Genomic DNA, 17,715 nt, shown 5'->3' with positions numbered 1-17,715 from the left:
ATGGATCTGCAGGGCCAAATTTAGAGCCCTTCAGTTGATCCTTGGACTTTGCTGCTGCATTGAGGACATTTGCCCTAGTTGCCTGGCTGAAAAGTTTCCCCACTGTTTCAGCAATCTTGCCTGGAGCGTGTTTATTACTCTGGCTCCACAGTTGTTCTGCTTTCTCAAGAGCCCTCTTTTTTGGAATACTGCTCCTTTGTCCTGTTTTGTTACTTGATTTATAGCCTGCCTTTCTCACTGAGACTCAAGGAGGCTTACAAAATATAGAAAACAACGAGACAGTATAAGGCAGCCAATGAACAAAGCAAATAGGATTAGGATTACAGCATTAGAAAGCAGAACAACTGTGGAGCCAGAGTAATAAACACGCTCCAGGCAAGATTGCTGAAACTGATGAAGGTATGGCATACCATAAACAATGCAGGAAGTGGTTTACAAAGGTAGAAGACAGAATAAAATCTGAATCCCGTAGTCCCTTAAAGACCAACCACATTTTCCAGGGTATAAACTTTTGTGAGTCAAGGCTTACTTCATCAGAATTGACTCATGAAAGCTTATACCCTGGAAAATTTTGTTAGTCTCGAAGGTGCTACTGGACTGGAATTTTCTCCTGCAACTACAAAATAATACAGCAGAGCTACCCACCTGAAGCTCTCTTAACGTACAAGACTGTGCAATAAAGGTTAGATGATACATATGATAAACATTACAACAGACTACAACCCCATTCCTTTATAAAAGTGCCCTTCTAAACCTGCCCCACAGGTAAGATGGAAAATTCAAGCCACTTGGCTCCAGTGTCCATGGAAATCAGTTCACCAACAGTGCATATGCTTTGCCTTGTATATTTACAGACAGGCAGCGCAGGGCTATGCACAGCCGAACCATTCTGAGTCCACTGAAGTCAGTGGGTTTAGATGGGTGGAATTGCTTAGGATTACGTTATCAGTTACTACCAAATACATTCGAAGTTTCCAGTAAAATTGCTGGGGACACAGTGAAGGCCACAGTTGCATCTACAGCTGGTATTTTTTTCTGCAGCCCTCACCCAGTGAACAACATGGATGGGAGGGATTTGGGTTCAGTTTAATTTGAACCGGGGCTCAGCAACAGAACCTGATTTTAAATGTCAAATGTGAAATTGTGCCACCGGACCCAAAGTGTAGGAGTCAATGTGGATTTTGACAGTGTGCTTCATTCTAGACTCTGCAAAACATTGATTCTATAAAGGGTTTTTTAAAAATGTGCGTAACTGGTTTTCTACTGGATATCTCTTACTGATCAAAGAAAAAGGTAGACAAACCTCTGAGTGGTGCAGAGTTCCTAATCAGGTAGAAAGTGTGATGCGGTTTTAAAAAAACACTGCTGCATTATTTTTCTCATTCTGCACATCTCATTTCTCTGGTGCAGCAACCTTTGTCTATGGAAAATAGATCTCAGATTGTTGTTAAACCTTTCCAGATTTGTTGCTTAAGGATTTTAAGAAAGTTCTCAAAAAATCTTGTCAACCTTGAAAATGTGGCCAGAACCTTGAAATAAAAGTAATTAAGTCCTAAGTCTTCCTACAAGAGAGAAAAATCAAACCTCCCACATTCGGTGATATCCTTAGCAGTGCCCAGGGACGCAGCTTTTGAAAGGCACACAGCAAAGATGCACCTGCTGATTTGGGGGCTGCGTTGAGTCAGAAAAACACGACAATTACTGGGCAATTTTCCGCAGGGCCATTCTTACCGATATAATTGGGAGCTGTATTAGGGCTCCTTTTTAGAAGCCTCTCCTTTTCATGGATTTATGCATTTAACACCAATATGCACTCTGCATTGCAATTTGGTAGGCAAGGCTTCAGCTGAGCCACGGCTGCAAGACATTTAAATTCAGACTCCAGAGTTTTGTGGTATCAGGAATATGTGACATTATCAGGGGGTATGTCAGGCTCCGAAATGAATGAACAGCTTATGCAGATCAATAAAGCATGCAGAGATAATCGCCATCTTTATGCTTAACTGCTTTGGAGCAAGGCCAGAAGGCACAAACAAGAAAAAGTCACTCAACTTTGGTCTGGCCTAGGAAACCCCCTGACCTAATCACTGGGAATTTTTTTTCCAGCAGGGCCAGCCTCAGCATACTCTGAGTGGGGCAGCTGCAGGGACTCAGGGTTTTATTTATTTATTATTTCGATTTATAAACCGCCCATCCTCAGGGGCTCTGGCTCTGGTTTCTGCCAGGGTCCACTGCTGTTGACCTTGCTCCTCCCCAACTGCCCTACCTGCTTGCTTGTAAGCACTCCATGATCCATGCTTCTGACTGTATGCATTTCCCAGCATTGATAAGTAAAAGGGGTGCAGGTGGGTCCAGGCCACTGTGAGTGTGGGTGGTGATTGCAAGGGGTTGGGGGCAGAATGCACAGGCACATGGGTTGGTTTAAGGATCATCAGTATTTTACTTGGGACTGAGACTCTTCTTTGATAAAAGCTTATCCAAACTAGTGGAGAAATTTGTGATGCCACTGTAAAACTCAGATACCTAAAAGGAACTTGACAGTTCAGGATTCTATAATGAATTTTGTCCTTCAAAAGGCAAGGATCTCATTTTGCAAGAAATGGTCAGGTAGCAATACTTGTTCCTTTAAATTTGAGTTAACAATACAGCTAAGGAAATACCATGATCGCTTACTGTCGTGTGTACAAAAATTACCTGTTTTTTCTTGGTTTCCGTTTTTCCTCCTGGACTGATTTCTGAAAGCATAATTTTGGGACATGTTATTGTTAGGTGGGCATATTATACCAGAATGTAATTTACAATCATTTGTCTGTGTGCATCCAGGCCTATTTCCACCTCACCTTTCTGGCAAACATCGGACGCTCTTTCATCTCTTCCCTCATCCAGTCCTGAAACTTGGGCCATCCTCTGCATTATGATTCTTGCACTGATTTTAAACTGGAGATCTCATTCACAGACAGCCTTGTCTAACCCCTCCCCCCTGCACTTTCTGTATAATCTATATTCCGCAGATGTCACTTTTTTGTTCCACCCCATTTTGGGACTCCCTCTTCCTGGGCCGGATCCAGAGTAACTTTTCTGCTAACAGAAGGCATTTCTAACAACAGATCTTTCCCACCTCTCTCCCTCCCATTGCAATTCACTGATTTCTCCCAAATGCTGTTCCTGAAGGATGGGGAACCCTCAAGAATGGCATGAAGGGTACACATTGTGGTCCGCAGCAGAAAAAGGAAATTGGCCGAAATGACACCTCCTCTTTTGTTAGTGGAAAATTTAGCCTGGATCCAGCTCACTGCGATGGCAGAGGTACTATACTGTCCATAAAGGGCAGTGCTGTCAGATAGAATTATAGGACAATTCTAATTCCCCCCAATTTCAAAACTTCAAGGTCTTTAATCTTTTTAAACATCTTCCCCTACAAAGCAAAGCTAGTTGTCCTCCTTTGGGACTTCTAAATTGAAGGGGAGAATGGAACTGATATGGATCTCACTGGTACTTATATCAATGACCAGTTAGCGCCCCTACCATATGCCACTAAATTGGTTTTGGATTTGTGTGAGAGCGCTCACATCTTTTGCTAGATTCTAAAATAAACAGATTCACCCTGCAGTGTATAGAGCACTGAGCAAGAAGGGGGCTGACCTCTCCTGAAGCGCTATTATTTAATTTCTGTTTAGTGCCAGCAGCATGAGCTGCAGTCTGCCAAAATGATTAAGGTGATGATTTTAAGTAGACTCACTTGGAAATTAAATAAGACATCGGGTCAAATGACATGTGATGCTTCTCCAGATGTGTAATTTCATTCTAAAAAGCAGCCATAGTGTGCGTGAATCTGTGTTGGGGCGTCAGTGCTGGAAGAGTTTAACTCTTCCCCCTACAACTGGAGAGGTTCTCTGCAAACTGCTTTCAGCCGGGTAGGAGGAAATGATAGGTACCCATACATAGCTTGTCTTTTTCTCAAAGTCTCTCTACACGTTACTAAGTACCCAGGGACGCTCAAGTGAACCTCATTTCACATGTTCCCCCCTCCAGCTTTCCATGCACTCACTCACACCATCACACTTCAATTTGCTCTCCACACGTTTCATATCAGCTCCTCCTCAACTGCTAAAAGAATCCCCGTTTTCCCCACGTCCATTCATTCAAACGAAGATCTTGACACTTTCTCACACCTTAGAGAAATGCAAATTGGCACTTCAAAGGAACCTACAGTACTTGTTCTCCCAGCAAAAAGAGAGCTGAATTGGTGCTTTGCCCACAAAGGGAGCTCCTGTGAAAGCAGCGTTCACGTACACTGAGCAAGAACAGTCTGCGTGTGAATTGAGGACTACACATACAATCCTGCACTTGAGTGCCCCTAGGGACTTAGTACCCTGTAGGGAGACTCTCTGTTAGGGCTTAAAGATACTCAGAGAGCCCTTCCAATCTGCACCCCACTCCCTGCAGCTATTATGGCCAAAATAATGCTCTGGATTCAAATCATGGAATGCCAACATCATGTGTAGATTGGCTCATGTTTAAGCAGGCATATCCACCCAAACAATCACGGTGCCTAGTAAATGCTGTATCAAATCCTATATAGAGGGCCAAGCTCCACCTTTCTGTTATAATATTCATACATCCTTTTGCCCTATAGAGAGGGCAGGAAGGGGGACAAGATGGAAAAGACAGAATGTAGAATGCTAATTAACTGCAGGGTTGACAAATCAGCTGAGCTGGCTTAATTGCACAAAAGCCAGTCTAACCTCATTCACAACAATTTTACTAAAACCTCAGCAGTCACTTCAACGTATGTGGCTGCAAAATGGACTACAACTTAAAGCACCCAAGCATCTTTTTGCCACTTCCCAAGCAGTATGAGTCTTGCATTTATCCTTCTAGAGGAGCAGCCATTTTGTCTTTTGTGGAAAAAATCTTGCAGCACCTGAAAGACGAATCGGTTTATGTTCCAGCTTTTGTGGTCTGGAGCTCATTTTGTCTGAGGTATACAGAGACTTTTGCTAGAACAAAGAACTCTGTAAGGTGTCCCAAGGCTCCTGTTTATTCTTGAATTTGCAGGTTCATAAAGAGTCCCAGGATCTAAGATTTTTGGGGTACTTCTGGGCAGCAGATTTTCCCATGACTCGTGTGTGGTATGTGCTGTCAAGCTGCAATAGATTTATGGCGACCCCAGCAAGGGGCTGTCAAGGCACTGAGAAGCAGAGGTAGTTTGACAGTGCCTTCCTCCATGGAATCTTTCTTGGTGATCACCCATCCAAGCACTAACCCTGCTTAGCTTCCAAGATCTGATGAGACTGGGCTATACTATGCTGCCTTCCCTCCCCCCATGCCCTGTACAGCATTCTAATACCACATCAGATCATCACAATAAGGGGATATAATTCATACAGAATAACTGCATGCCCAATTTGCTCTTCAGTTTATGGCCCAGCTGCTGTGCTGCCAAACAGGGTCCAATTATAGATGTATGGAATGTGGAGTACAAATATGTGGCCTGGATGCCTCCCTGTCCTAAAAGATGCAATCATCTCTCTAACAGCGTTGAGTTTTGCCCTCATTTCTTCAAATCCTCTCATAATTTCTGATGAGTGCCAGCAATAGCTGCAGCCTGACTAAGCAAATGTATTTTGTCACCTGCTACTAAATAGGTCAATAGCAAGCATGTGCCTACAGCAAGAAGGCTTAATTGCTCTTAAGAGGAATCTAACATACAGCTTCTTCAATCTCTTCCTGACACATTAGAAAGCTTATTTCTCCCTCCTCCCCTTTTCTCCATTTAGTGGCCTTAAGGTTAGATTTAGAAAGCTGCCGCCCTCTGGGATATTTACTGTGGAGCCAAGAGATCTTCCTCAGGTCCTCTCTTGTCAAATTTTTCGGCCCTTTGTGAAAAGCAGTTGCAGTGCAGCATGCAACATGCATTCCTAGTGGTAGAGTCGCAATGAATGCTGAACTTTCACCAGGGCAATCCTACGTCACTGAGTCAGCTATTGACAAGTAGGTGTGTATCAGACTGCAGCTACAGCTACAAATCAGGTCCCACTGAAAGAATAGTTAGGGAGGTGGCTGTGGCTCAGTGATAGAGCACCTACTTTGCACTTGGAAGGTCTGGGGTTCAATCCTCAGCAACTCCAGTTAGAAGAAGATCAAGATGGGTAGCCATGTTACTGTCTGTAGCAATAGAAAAGAGCAAGATTCCAGAAGCACCTATCAGACTAACAAAATTTGTGGTAGAGTATGAGCTTTTGTGAGTGACAGTTTCAGATATAGTATCATGAGTACGAAAGCTCATACCCTACCACAAATTTTGTTAGTCTTATAGGTGCTACTGGACTCTTGCTCTTTTCTACTGCTCCGGTTAGAAGGTTCAGGTAGTAGGTAATATGGAGAACCTTGGCCTGAAGCCCTGAAGAGCTGTTGCCAGTTGGAGCAGACAATGCTGAGCATGGTACTGAGCAGTAGAAGCACTGTTATATTCATTTTAGTGGTGTTTGTTATACCTTGATTGCAAACCTAGCAGCATGGAACAGAACTGCCATTCACTAAACAACAGCTATGGAGCAGGATCCAATGACCCAACCAGGAAGTGGAAGTGCCCCAAAAGACAAGGGGGCGATGCCTGTCAGTTATCCTTGTGCTGCAGCTCCCAGCATTATTGAGGAACTATGACCCTTTATGTTGCTTTCTAAGAAGATGCCAGAGGATGCAGCAAGAATGCAGAAATGGCAAAGGCCAACTCTGCCAATTGAGGACTACTTGCTGTTCTCTGGATGAGAATCGGTTCCAGGTTTTTGTGGGTCCCCTCTCTTCCCCTCCTCTGCCCACCCATGCCCCCCGCCACTCATATTTCCCTGCCCGCTTGCCTGTATTCTCCTCCCCCAATTCCCACCCATTCATTCCTACCCACTTGTTTCTTTGCCAGCCCTCCCACTGCTCATACACTGTACCTCAAACGTACAGGGCAGTGTGTGCAACTGGGAGCACGGCTACCATTCACTTGCTGCCATTCACTTGCTGCACACCTTATTGATTTTAACCATATAACCAGGGATTTTTTTCTGGGAAAAGAGGTGGTGGAACTCAGTGGGTTGCCCTCGGAGAAAATGGTCACATGGCCGGAGGATTGCCCTCCGCGCTGCAATCTCAACTCCCCTCTGTCTGGAGATCAGGGGGCGGGGCCACCGGCCATGTGACCATTTTCGAGAGGTTCCGGAACTCTGTTCCACTGCGTTCCAGCTGAAAAAAAGCCCTGCATATAACCATATAATAGGACAGGAATGCATACATGTAGCAAAGTGTAATATGTCGAATCGTCAGGGTTGTTTAATGCCTTGGGTTTCTGAGGTCTTCTTGGGGTTCTCTGCACAAGGCGGGTATCCTCTCCTCTGGAGGCAACTACAAGAAATTTCAACACACGAGTAAAATTTTGTTATTAAGAAAGAGACTGGGCATTTTTATACGAGTCAAACAGTGAGCAGGAATGCATTAAAAGAAACAGCAGGTAAGAACATCTTCAAGGGGAAAAAATCCTTGCAAGATTATACAGGTTGTATTGTCAAAGGCTTTCACGGCCGGAGAATGATGGTTGTTGTGGGTTTTCCGGGCTGTATTGCCGTGGTCTTGGCATTGTAGTTCCTGACGTTTCACCAGCAGCTGTGGCTGGCATCTTCAGAGGTGTAGCATTTTGGTGCTACACCTCTGAAGATGCCAGCCACAGCTGCTGGCGAAACGTCAGGAACTACAATGCCAAGACCATGGCAATACAGCCCGGAAAACCCACAACAACCATTATACAGGTTGTTTTCATACAAATAAAAGTATGGAACTAATCTGACCAGTAATATGGCAGTCAAGCTAGTAAATCAGTTGGTAGATGATAAATTTCTACTTCTTCTTGCATTCTTGATTCTTTGATAGTGAATTCAACTTGCTGCCCATTGTGCAACATACAACAGCAGCCTGGCCAATGTCTATGAATTTTTTGAGTATTTGAGGGTGCCGCTTGCAACGTGTTCAAATGCCAATTCAAGCAGAGGAGTGAGCACACATCAATGACCAGAGAGAATTCTGATTTTTGTTTTACGGAATTGTATATTTGTTTATTTCATCTTGTAGACTGCCTTGAGGCAGAAATCTGTCATGTAAATGTTGTGAACAAATAAATAGGAATTCAGAGGAAACCTTACTTTGGGAAGTTTGCTTGAAGAGCAACAGATACCAGTCTATGGCTTAGCACTAATTCACACAAACCACTTTGTTTAACATTATTTTAACAACTATAAATGCTGAGCTAGTTTTCACTAAGAGGACAGATCTGAGCTTGCTCTATACCACTTCTCACTGTGGGTGTATGTGTCATATGATGGAATTCCAAACAGAAAAACGAATACTTCAATCTGAAGGAGTGGCTACAATTGTTCCCCTAATATCTAGTATTCTATATGGAAAGTTTTTTTAAAATGGAGGAACATTCAATCATGTGAGCTCCCACCTTCAGTAGTAGATACAATCTAGACACAAGCTCACCACATCAGTTACAACAAGGCCACAACCACATGACATCTGAGGTCCATTTTGTGGCCATGTCAAGATGGATCTGATGAGAATAGCCCTTTTGCCATCCTCTAGTTATGCTACTGAAACACTGGGTTCTTCTGCACACAACACTTTCTGTGAAGTTTGGTAGTTGTGGCAGCTGCCCATGCAGTATAATGGCAACACGATTTCCCTGCATTTTCCCTACCTCTGTCCCTAAAGTTGGCCATTCCTCACATCCATGCCACTGGGCGTCCTTTTCTTTTTACTGAAATTGATATATTGATATACCATTACACAGGAGCGGCGCCAGGGTTTTTGGCACCCGCGGCTGGCCAGTGGGCTGGGCGTGTGCGTGCATACACGCGCACACACCAGCCTGTGTGATGACGTCACATGTGACGTCATCACAGGTGCACGAGCGAGCTGGCCAAATTGCTCTGGCGGGCGGCTGGGACGGCACGTGGGTGGCCTCCCAGTTCTCCTGCTCGGTTGCCCCAGACGCCTGCCTGTGGCTGCTGCGCCCGGCCGCGGGTGTGTGCTGGCAGTGGTGGCAGCATAAGGGGGAGGGCTGCAGCTCCGTGGCATGTGCTCCCACCCCCAGCACCTCCTCCGGTGCCCCCTCCGGCACCCCGTGCCCTGAGGCAACCGCTTACCTGGCCTCAATGGGCGCGCTGGCCCTGCCATTACATTGAAAGCCAGTTTGGTGTAGTGGTTAAGAGCGCTGGACTCTAATCTGGAGAACTGGGTTTGATTCCTCACTCCTCCACTTGAAGCCAGCTGGGTGACCCTGGGCTAGTCACAGCTCTCTGGAGCTCCCTCAGCCCCACCCACCTCACAGGGTGTTTTGTTGTGGGGATAATAACATGCTTTGTAAACTGCTCTGAGTGGGTGTTAAGTCATCCTGAGGGGTGGTATATAAATCGAATGTTATTACTGATATGTTGATATGCCAATGGCCAATTTAAAAAACAAATCTCAAAACAGTCCCCTCCAATGGCATGTATGGGTGAGGGATGGCTGTGGAGACTGGGATGGGAAAATGCCCACCATGTGGGCAGGACCAGGGAAATCTGGACTTTTTCGTTCACACGGCAGCCGTCCCAGCTTTGCTATCATGTCCCCCAAAACACTGCAGCAAAGCAGGTTTAGGAAGGATGGCAGAAAAGCCAGAGAAGACCCAGGAAGAAGACAAATGCAACGTGATGCCGTGAAGGAGACCAGTGAGACACAAAAACAACACTTCCCGAATTCATCGTTCCTGGGGCAAATAACCTGTGTAGAAAAGCCCATTCTAAAACAACAGTAGTACAATGACCTTTTATTAGAACCAATCAAAAGATCATAAAATAATGTCAGGCTTTTGAATTCTCCAGAACTGTTCATCAACTGGTAATACATTCTGATGAATATTTCTGGGGGACCTGAAGGCTTGCTCCCATTTTCTGATATTTTTGTTGGTACTCATAAATAGGTATTACATTGCTGTTTAGGGAATTTTTATGTAGGCCAAGATGGCCACCTGTAATACATGCAAAAGAATCTGCTGATTTGAGTGGTCTATCCCCCAGCTATTCACTGCATTCCCCTTGGTCTGACCTTGAATCATGGATTTTTTACAATGTATGGTTTTGCCCACTCCCTATCAGTCCATCCATGGTTTAAGAAAGGAAAAAATTGCTCTCTAATGTCTCAAAAAGACTTTTTGTCTCTTGTGTAGAGGAAAATGCTATGCTACCAACATCATTTTAATTAAGAAAGTGGCACAAGCATTCACAATCAGAAATTATCAGTAATACATCTGTGCAAGCCCCAGCTAAATTAGCTATGTAACTTTTTCTTTGTTATGTGTGATAAATAAAGGCTTGGAAAGGTCATGATAGATTGGAGGACCAGAAGGAACCGTGGTAATTTACAGTGGTGTTTGAGTAATGATTACGTTTATTGTTCTAGCTTCTTATCTGGAATGCAGGCGGCTCCTAATGCAATGAGCAGACAATTATCCTCTAACATTTTGCCCCTGCAAGAACAACAGCACTTTTCTAAGTCAAGATGCATACAATTTGCTCTCAGCAATGAAATATCAATGCAAATCATTCATCTTACTAAACTGAAAGCACATATTAATCACTCTCTTACACTTAAAGCAGATACAGGTAGCTAGATTAGATCTCACTCAAAGACATTTAATTGTCTAATATGAACGCTAAAATGTCTATATTTTAGGGAGCTGGTGTAGCGAAACGGTTAAGAATAGGTGAAAAGTGCCCAGGGGAGGACTTACCGAATCACAGATGCAAAAAATGGCCCGACACAGCCACTATTCTCCGAGTTTTATCTCAATCGTTAGATAAATATGGAGATTATTGTAAGGATTACTATGCTGCACTTTGAATGCCTGAGATGTGCCGTACAAATTGTTTGCTTATTTTTGTATGGAAACATCAGTATGAGAGCAACTTCTAGAACCCCAAAGAGGAGGGCTGCCACACAGGACTGAAGGAAAGGAAGAAAGGCTCCTTTCCCTTGATTATTCCTTGAACCAAATCCATGCAACACTGCAGCTCAATGCCAGACTTCAGGGTACGTGCACCCACATACCCAGGGTACGTGTTTCCCCTTTTCCTCTAAAGCAACTATTTGAAAACACTACATTCTCGACCCAGCCTATCCGTCTGATTTCCTACTAACCTTCCACCATGGGTGGTCAACAGAAATAAGCTACAGGCAATAAAGCAAAAAATCAAAAGTTATCGCTAGAGCTGCGGAGAGTTGTCAGATATGAATAATGCTGCCTCTATTCATAGCTGAAGGCAGGCAAGCATCCCTGTTTGGCATACAAAGTGCTATTTTTGGATTCACACACCACAGCTGGAAAGTGACATACTGAACAAGTGAAGCTGAGGGAAACATGTACAATTATCCCTTGAACTATTACAGTCATTACAGAAATCGAAATGCCAACCGATTTAAAGGAAAACAAAAGATCAGCAGACGTTGCCACTCACTGATTAATGCCTTTATTGTGGAAAGGGGACTAGACAGAGGCGATCAGGTGGTAAAATTTCTCTCCGAAATCGTTTCTTCCCAAAGCACAAAGATGTTCAGGAAACTCTTTCTAATTAGAGACAAATCTTTACCTCTGATCGATGGCCCTAGCCAGCTGAGAAAACAGAAACACCGCTGTAGGTAAACATTTTATTTTATTAATGAAGTAACACTCAGGACGCTGTTGTATTTAATGCTCTTGTGGATTCCATGATTCGTATTTTAATGTTTTTATCTGCAAAAGACAATGATCCCTATGCTCCTGCACAGAGGCCCGATAATGAAAAAGAAGGAAGGCTGTACACTGCGATGATAAGCCTTGAGAGTATTCAGGAGCAGCAAGCAGTTATATTGCGCAGTAAACTGGGCACATGGAACTTCAGCAAGAACTGGCATCCTGTTTCCTTTGGCGCTACTGATGCCCTCTGTAGGTCACATCCAGTTGTGGTATAGAGAGAACTACTGAATATTGAGGACTGTTGTTACAGCCAGTCTGCTGCAATGATTAGAGCGTACAATCAGGATCCAGGAGACTCCAGTTTTGAATCCCCAACTCTGCAATGGAAACCTGCTGGGTGATCTTGCACTCAGCGTAACCCACTTCACAGGGTTGTTGTGAGGATAAAATTAAGGAGAGGAGAATGATGTAAGCTGCTTTGGAGAAAAGTGTTGAGGAGAAAAGTGGGACTTAAATGATGTAAACAAAATAAATTAGAGAGGAAATACACCCTGTCATACTTTTTACTGGTTGCAGCCCAACTAAATGGGGAGGAGCTGTAGCTCAGTGGCAGGACACACATTTTGTATGCAGAAGGTCCCATCATCAATCCGTGGCACCCCAGTTAAGGGAACTCATGTAGCAGCTGCTGGGGGAATCTTTGTCTCTCTAAGACACTGGGAGCTAAGCTACAAGTGATGCCTGACACAGGTTGGACACTTGTCAGCTTCCCTCAAGTTTTGATGGGAAATGTAGGCATCTTGGTCTTGCAGCTGTAATGGAGAGCCAAGCTGTAAAACCAGGATGCCTACATTTCCCATCAAAACTTGTGGTAAGCTGACAAGTGTCCAACCTGTGTAAGGCGTCACTTGTAGTTTGGCTCTGAGCCACTGCCAATTAGACAGTTACTGCACTAGATGGACCAATGGTCTGACTCAAAACAAGGCAGGTGCATTTGTTTAAACATGGCCAGTGTGGCAGAGCTTTTCCTTACAGACTGCCACCAAACAACTGGTCTGAGGCATCTAAGAACATTGGGACCTGGATGTCTTCCCAGTGCACATTTGATTCTTGCAATCTACCTTAGCTTGTTTTCTAACTCATACAAGTGACGAGCAACTCTGCACTGAGCACAGATTGTGCCATCTGCTCTGCTGGTTTTCAGAGTCAAGGTGGTAGCAATCTAGGTACCTGTCTTTCTAAGGATACTTCCTGTACTATTTGTAGGCTTAAATGCTATACATGGAAGTTGTCATGTTGAAGTTCTGAAACTCACTAGGCTGATCATTTGCAGCTTCAAGTATTCCTCTGTGAATATGCACATAACATAGTGCATTCCTCTGTGAATACACATAACATAGTGGAGAGAAGCAAACTCTGACTGGCTTTTCTCTGGTTTCAGAACTTCAAGGACAAAGGGAGAGCACCCATCCCTCGCGTTCCAATATTAAGTGAATTTTGCAGTTCCAAAACATTTAAGTTCAGAGGGGTAGCTGTGTTAGACTGCTACTGCAAAGCACGGGATCTCATGGCATCTTACAGATTAATTTTTATCCACAAGAGACAATGGTGTGGTCTGGATGCCTCCTTGACAATGGAGGCTCAGGTCACAGCAGTTGCCAAGTCTGCATTTTTTCATCTTCGCCAGGCCAGGCAACTTGTTCCCTACCTCTTGACCAGTGATCTAGCTGCAGTGATCCATGCAACAGTCACCTCCAGACTGGACTACTGTAACTCGCTCTATGCTGGGCTGCCCTTGAGACTGCTCTGGAAACTGCAAATGGTCCAGAATGCAGTGGCGTGCATCTGTTCCAGTCACATATAATACTGGTTTTGCGCCAACTGCACTCGCTCCCAGTTGAATTCCAGATCAGGTTCAAGGTGTTGGTTCTAACTTTTAAAGCCCTTAGCAGACTGGGACCAGCATACCTGTGAGACCGCCTCTCACCACATATTCCCTGGAGGCTGCTTTGTTCAGAAGATAAACACCTACTGGTGGTCCCAGGCCCCAAGGAAGTTCATCTTGCCTCAACCAGGGCCAGGGCTTTCTCAGCCCTGGCCCCAACCTGGTAGAACTCTCTGTCTATGTCAACGTGGGGCCATTCAGACTAGTTATCTTTCCATTGGGCCTGCAAGATGGAGATGTTCTGCCAGGCATTTGGTGGTTGAGGCGGGTGGGCCACCTAAGGTATTGTATCAGCCTCCTGCCATGGGGAGAGCATATGCCCCCCTCTTGGGTTATGTAACATCTATGACTGGCCACCTGCCCCGCAGGTTATTTAGTTAGAGGGATAGGCCAAATGTGCGTGGCTGTATTATAATTGATGAGTTTTTAATGTTTATATTGCTGCAAAATTTTATTTTATTTATTGTATATTTTAAAATGCTGTGATGTGTCCTGAGCCTGCTTGCAGGCAGAGTGGAACAGAAATCGAATAAATAAATAAATAAATAAATAATAAATAAATAAAATTTATTCTAGATTAGAAAATACGGTTTTGTGAACTAGAACTCTCTTCATCAAAGGTGTGGTTCCCCCCTTGACAGATACACATACAAACACAAGGTAATAAGCAAAACACCTGTAACAGGAAGGTCAAACGGCCACGAGAAGCAGAAAGTTCAGGGTGTGATACGGAAAATTCAAAATGCGATCGATAAAAGTACCATTCACAGTAGCAGTGATTGGTGATAATGCTGTCTCTTGAGTTTTGTTAAACTGATTAATGGTGACTTTTAGATAATACTTGAAAGATCGAAATGTTCTCCCACTAGTTTCTTTATATTGCCATTTTTGAAGCAATATTTGTGTCTATTTATTCTTTTGAGTAGATACTGACCAGTTTGTTCTACATACGCAGTGTAAGAGAATTCTTGACACAGGAGGATGAACAAGCGAATGCTCCCAAGGTGGCATGGCTGGTGTTACCAAGTCCTGAATTAAAGTTGCCTGATTGGAAATTGGAACAACTGGTATCTGGGTTTGGATCTCTATTAAGTGACCCACTGTTGTGGACCAGAAAGAGCCTAGTAGCCAAGGTGTGTGTCATTGTATAGCATGTGATTGTACAGAATGGAGATTAGACCTCTGAAGGGTACGTTGCACTGCTTTGGACTAGGAGCTGTAGATGTCACCTAGTCCTCTATCACTACCTTTCTTGAGTCTGTCTTGTAGTAGCTTGTTTCTGGTTCTCAGCGTGTTTCGTATTTTTTTTAGTGGGTATTGTGTTTCAAAGAATGCCTTCATGTGTTGAGTCCTTGTTCACAATATTTGAAAAAATACAGTTATAACTAAGGGGTCAGCTGTAGAAAAATACATTGGTATGATGGTACTCAGGTTAGATTTCTGATTTGACATGGCGCTTATGTGTCTTTTATGGAATTGGACTGTGGTGTCCAGGAAATGTATCTGTTGTACGGACTGGTCCCACTCCAGTTGATGGTGGGTTGGAAATTGTTGACTCTGTTGGAATTTCTAGAGTGTTTCCTTCCCATGGGTTCAAGTGATGAAACTGTTACCAATGAAACTCAAAGATATCTGTGGATAGGAGTTGAGGAAGCACTGCTGTAATTCAGCCGAAGACATGTTCAAATACTGCAGGGTCATGTTGCATACCTACTACTCACAGGTATACCTTGGCCCCAAATTATGGATGAGGACAAAGTGGCCAAGCCTGGTGGCAAGATATGCTGTGATGATGTCAAGGACAATGTTCCTGCTGACTAGTATCCAGTCTCCGTAGAGGATATTTATAGAGAGAGCCTCAAAATTTATAGTGGACAGGATCGTATTCTCTGAGAGACAGGAAGTCAGCAGTGTCTTGCAAAAAACTAGGGGAGTCACTGCCATAAGACATGAGGATAGATTCTATATAGCCAGAAGGACTTTGTGTGATTGCTCAAACAATGGGGAATCCCAGGGTGGCAAGTTTGTGTATTTTGGATAGAAAATTCATGTCCATTGCTCCTGGGATATGCCCATGATAGTTTATTCCTGTGTATAAGCTGGAACTTTCTTCACTAGTTCATTTAGGGCCTTCTGGTATCTCATTGGCACCTGGTAAAAAATGATCTGGAAAATGTGGTGTTGGAGAGCTGTCTCTAGGCCTCCTGTATGCAGTCCAGTTTTTTCCCTTGGAGATAGCAACCCCACCTTCATCTTCCTCTTTTATTACGTCAGATGTTTTTTGAGGCTGCTTATTCCGTTTGAGTGTTAGATGATGATTTGGAAGACTCAGATTCAATCCCATTAAGCTTGCCAGGCGTCCTTGGGCTAGCCGCCCTCTCACAGCTTTACCTTTATTGTGAGGGGGTGGGGGATGAGGAAGAACTAAGTATGCTATCCTGAACTCCTTGGAGAAAGATAGTGCAAGATGGGTAGCTGTGTTAGTCTATCTGCAGCAGTACAAAAGAGCAAGAGTCCAGTAGCACCTATAAGCTTTGAGCTTTCATGAGTGACAGCTCAAAGCTCATTTGTTTTGTGAGCTGTGACTCACAAAATCATAACCTATCACAAATTTTGTTAGTCTTACAGGTGCTACTGGACTCTTGCTCTTTTCTCCTTGGAGGAGGGGTGGGATAAAAATGCAGTGGATAGAATAGATAGATCAAGTTGTAAGTGATTATGTGCCCTGATTATTTCAGTCTGGGTATGGTGACAAGCATTCTACGTAAAAGTCTAGCATGCAGCATTGTGACCATGATGATGGGTCCATGTAGAGTTCTTCTTTTGGTGGCACTGGAAAGATGGAAGCTGTTTGTTGGTTCACTGAGCACTAGTGTGCTGGGAAGTTGGTGCTTGTTACTGCATTGATTGATGGGGGTGGTGCAGGTAATCTGAGTTTTAAATGGTGGAAATAGTGAAATGATTAACCTGTATGGATTGGAATGACAGCCCCTTTGAAATCTTCTGTGTGGGGCAGAAGGACAAATCCACAGAAATAAAGATTCTTCTGCCCAGCTATTTATCTCTGCTATATAAAGCTTCTTTCCTTACGAACAGTTATCTGCATTCCTTGGCTATGCTAGCATATGATGTATGGATGCTGCATGGTGTTCATTCATTTCAATGGAAGCCCCACAGAACAAGATGAAGACTGAGCTTCTTGTTCATCAACAAAGGTAGAACAATTGCCTTTTCATTTGGCAGGCGCTGTCTTGTTGAACATAGCAATTATTGCTGTTGTTGTTGTTGACGATGATGATGACATTCGATTTATATACCACCCTTCAGGACAACTTAACGCCCACTCAGAGCGGTTTACAAAGTATGTCATTATTATCCACACAACAAGACACCCTGTGAGGTGGGTGGGGCTGAGAGAGCTCCAGAGAGCTGACTAGCCAAGGTCACCCAGCTGGCTTTGTGGAGGAGTGGGGAATCAAACCCGGCTCTCCAGATTAGAGTCCCGCGTTCTTAACCACTACACCAAACTGGCTCTCATAAGTGAAACGCAAAGTGAACACAAAGTGAACTTTTCATCAATTTCAACTTGTAGTGATTGCAAACTTAAACTTCTTCTCTTAGAAAGGTTAGCACCATTTTTATAAGATGTGTAACGTTGGTCTTTTGTAACGATGGGCTAATTAAACATCTTTCAAAAAATGAATCTCTGAAGGGTTATACCTTGAATACAGAATATAAAACATTTAATGGAGGACAAGCTACAGGGCTTTTATGTTTTTTTAAAAACTAAAGATTGAATATTTGAAAAGTATTATTATTAATATGAATATTATGAGAGCTGCTCCAGATTCCATCCCAAATGGCAATTAAATTGTACTTTAGTTATGCAAAAAAGCATGTATACCAGTAAAAAAGAGAGACTCGTTCTTAGTTAATTAGAAATCTCAATCATATTTCTACTCAAAAAGTGACTAAACCCCTTAGGGTACATAAAGAAAATTAAAAACTAGCA

The 17,715-nt window shown here is 43.6% G+C and overlaps 1 protein-coding gene across 1 annotated transcript in view; it reads right to left on the bottom strand.

The window, feature by feature from the left end:
• MYO3A (myosin IIIA) overlaps positions 1-17,715 on the bottom strand; it is a 122,509-nt gene that overhangs the window by 3,176 nt on the left and 101,618 nt on the right. Inside the window, exons 34-35 of the mRNA XM_054991488.1 lie at positions 7,283-7,392; positions 2,695-2,735 (exon numbers count right to left, since the gene is read on the bottom strand). Coding sequence (XP_054847463.1) covers positions 2,695-2,735; positions 7,283-7,392 — 151 coding nt within the window. The remainder of the gene's footprint in view (positions 1-2,694; positions 2,736-7,282; positions 7,393-17,715) is intronic.

The sequence above is a fragment of the Eublepharis macularius genome, chromosome 11 (assembly GCF_028583425.1).
Source record: "Eublepharis macularius isolate TG4126 chromosome 11, MPM_Emac_v1.0, whole genome shotgun sequence".
Taxonomy (NCBI): Eukaryota; Metazoa; Chordata; class Lepidosauria; order Squamata; family Eublepharidae; genus Eublepharis; species Eublepharis macularius.
This window is presented reverse-complemented; position numbering and strand designations above follow the sequence as displayed.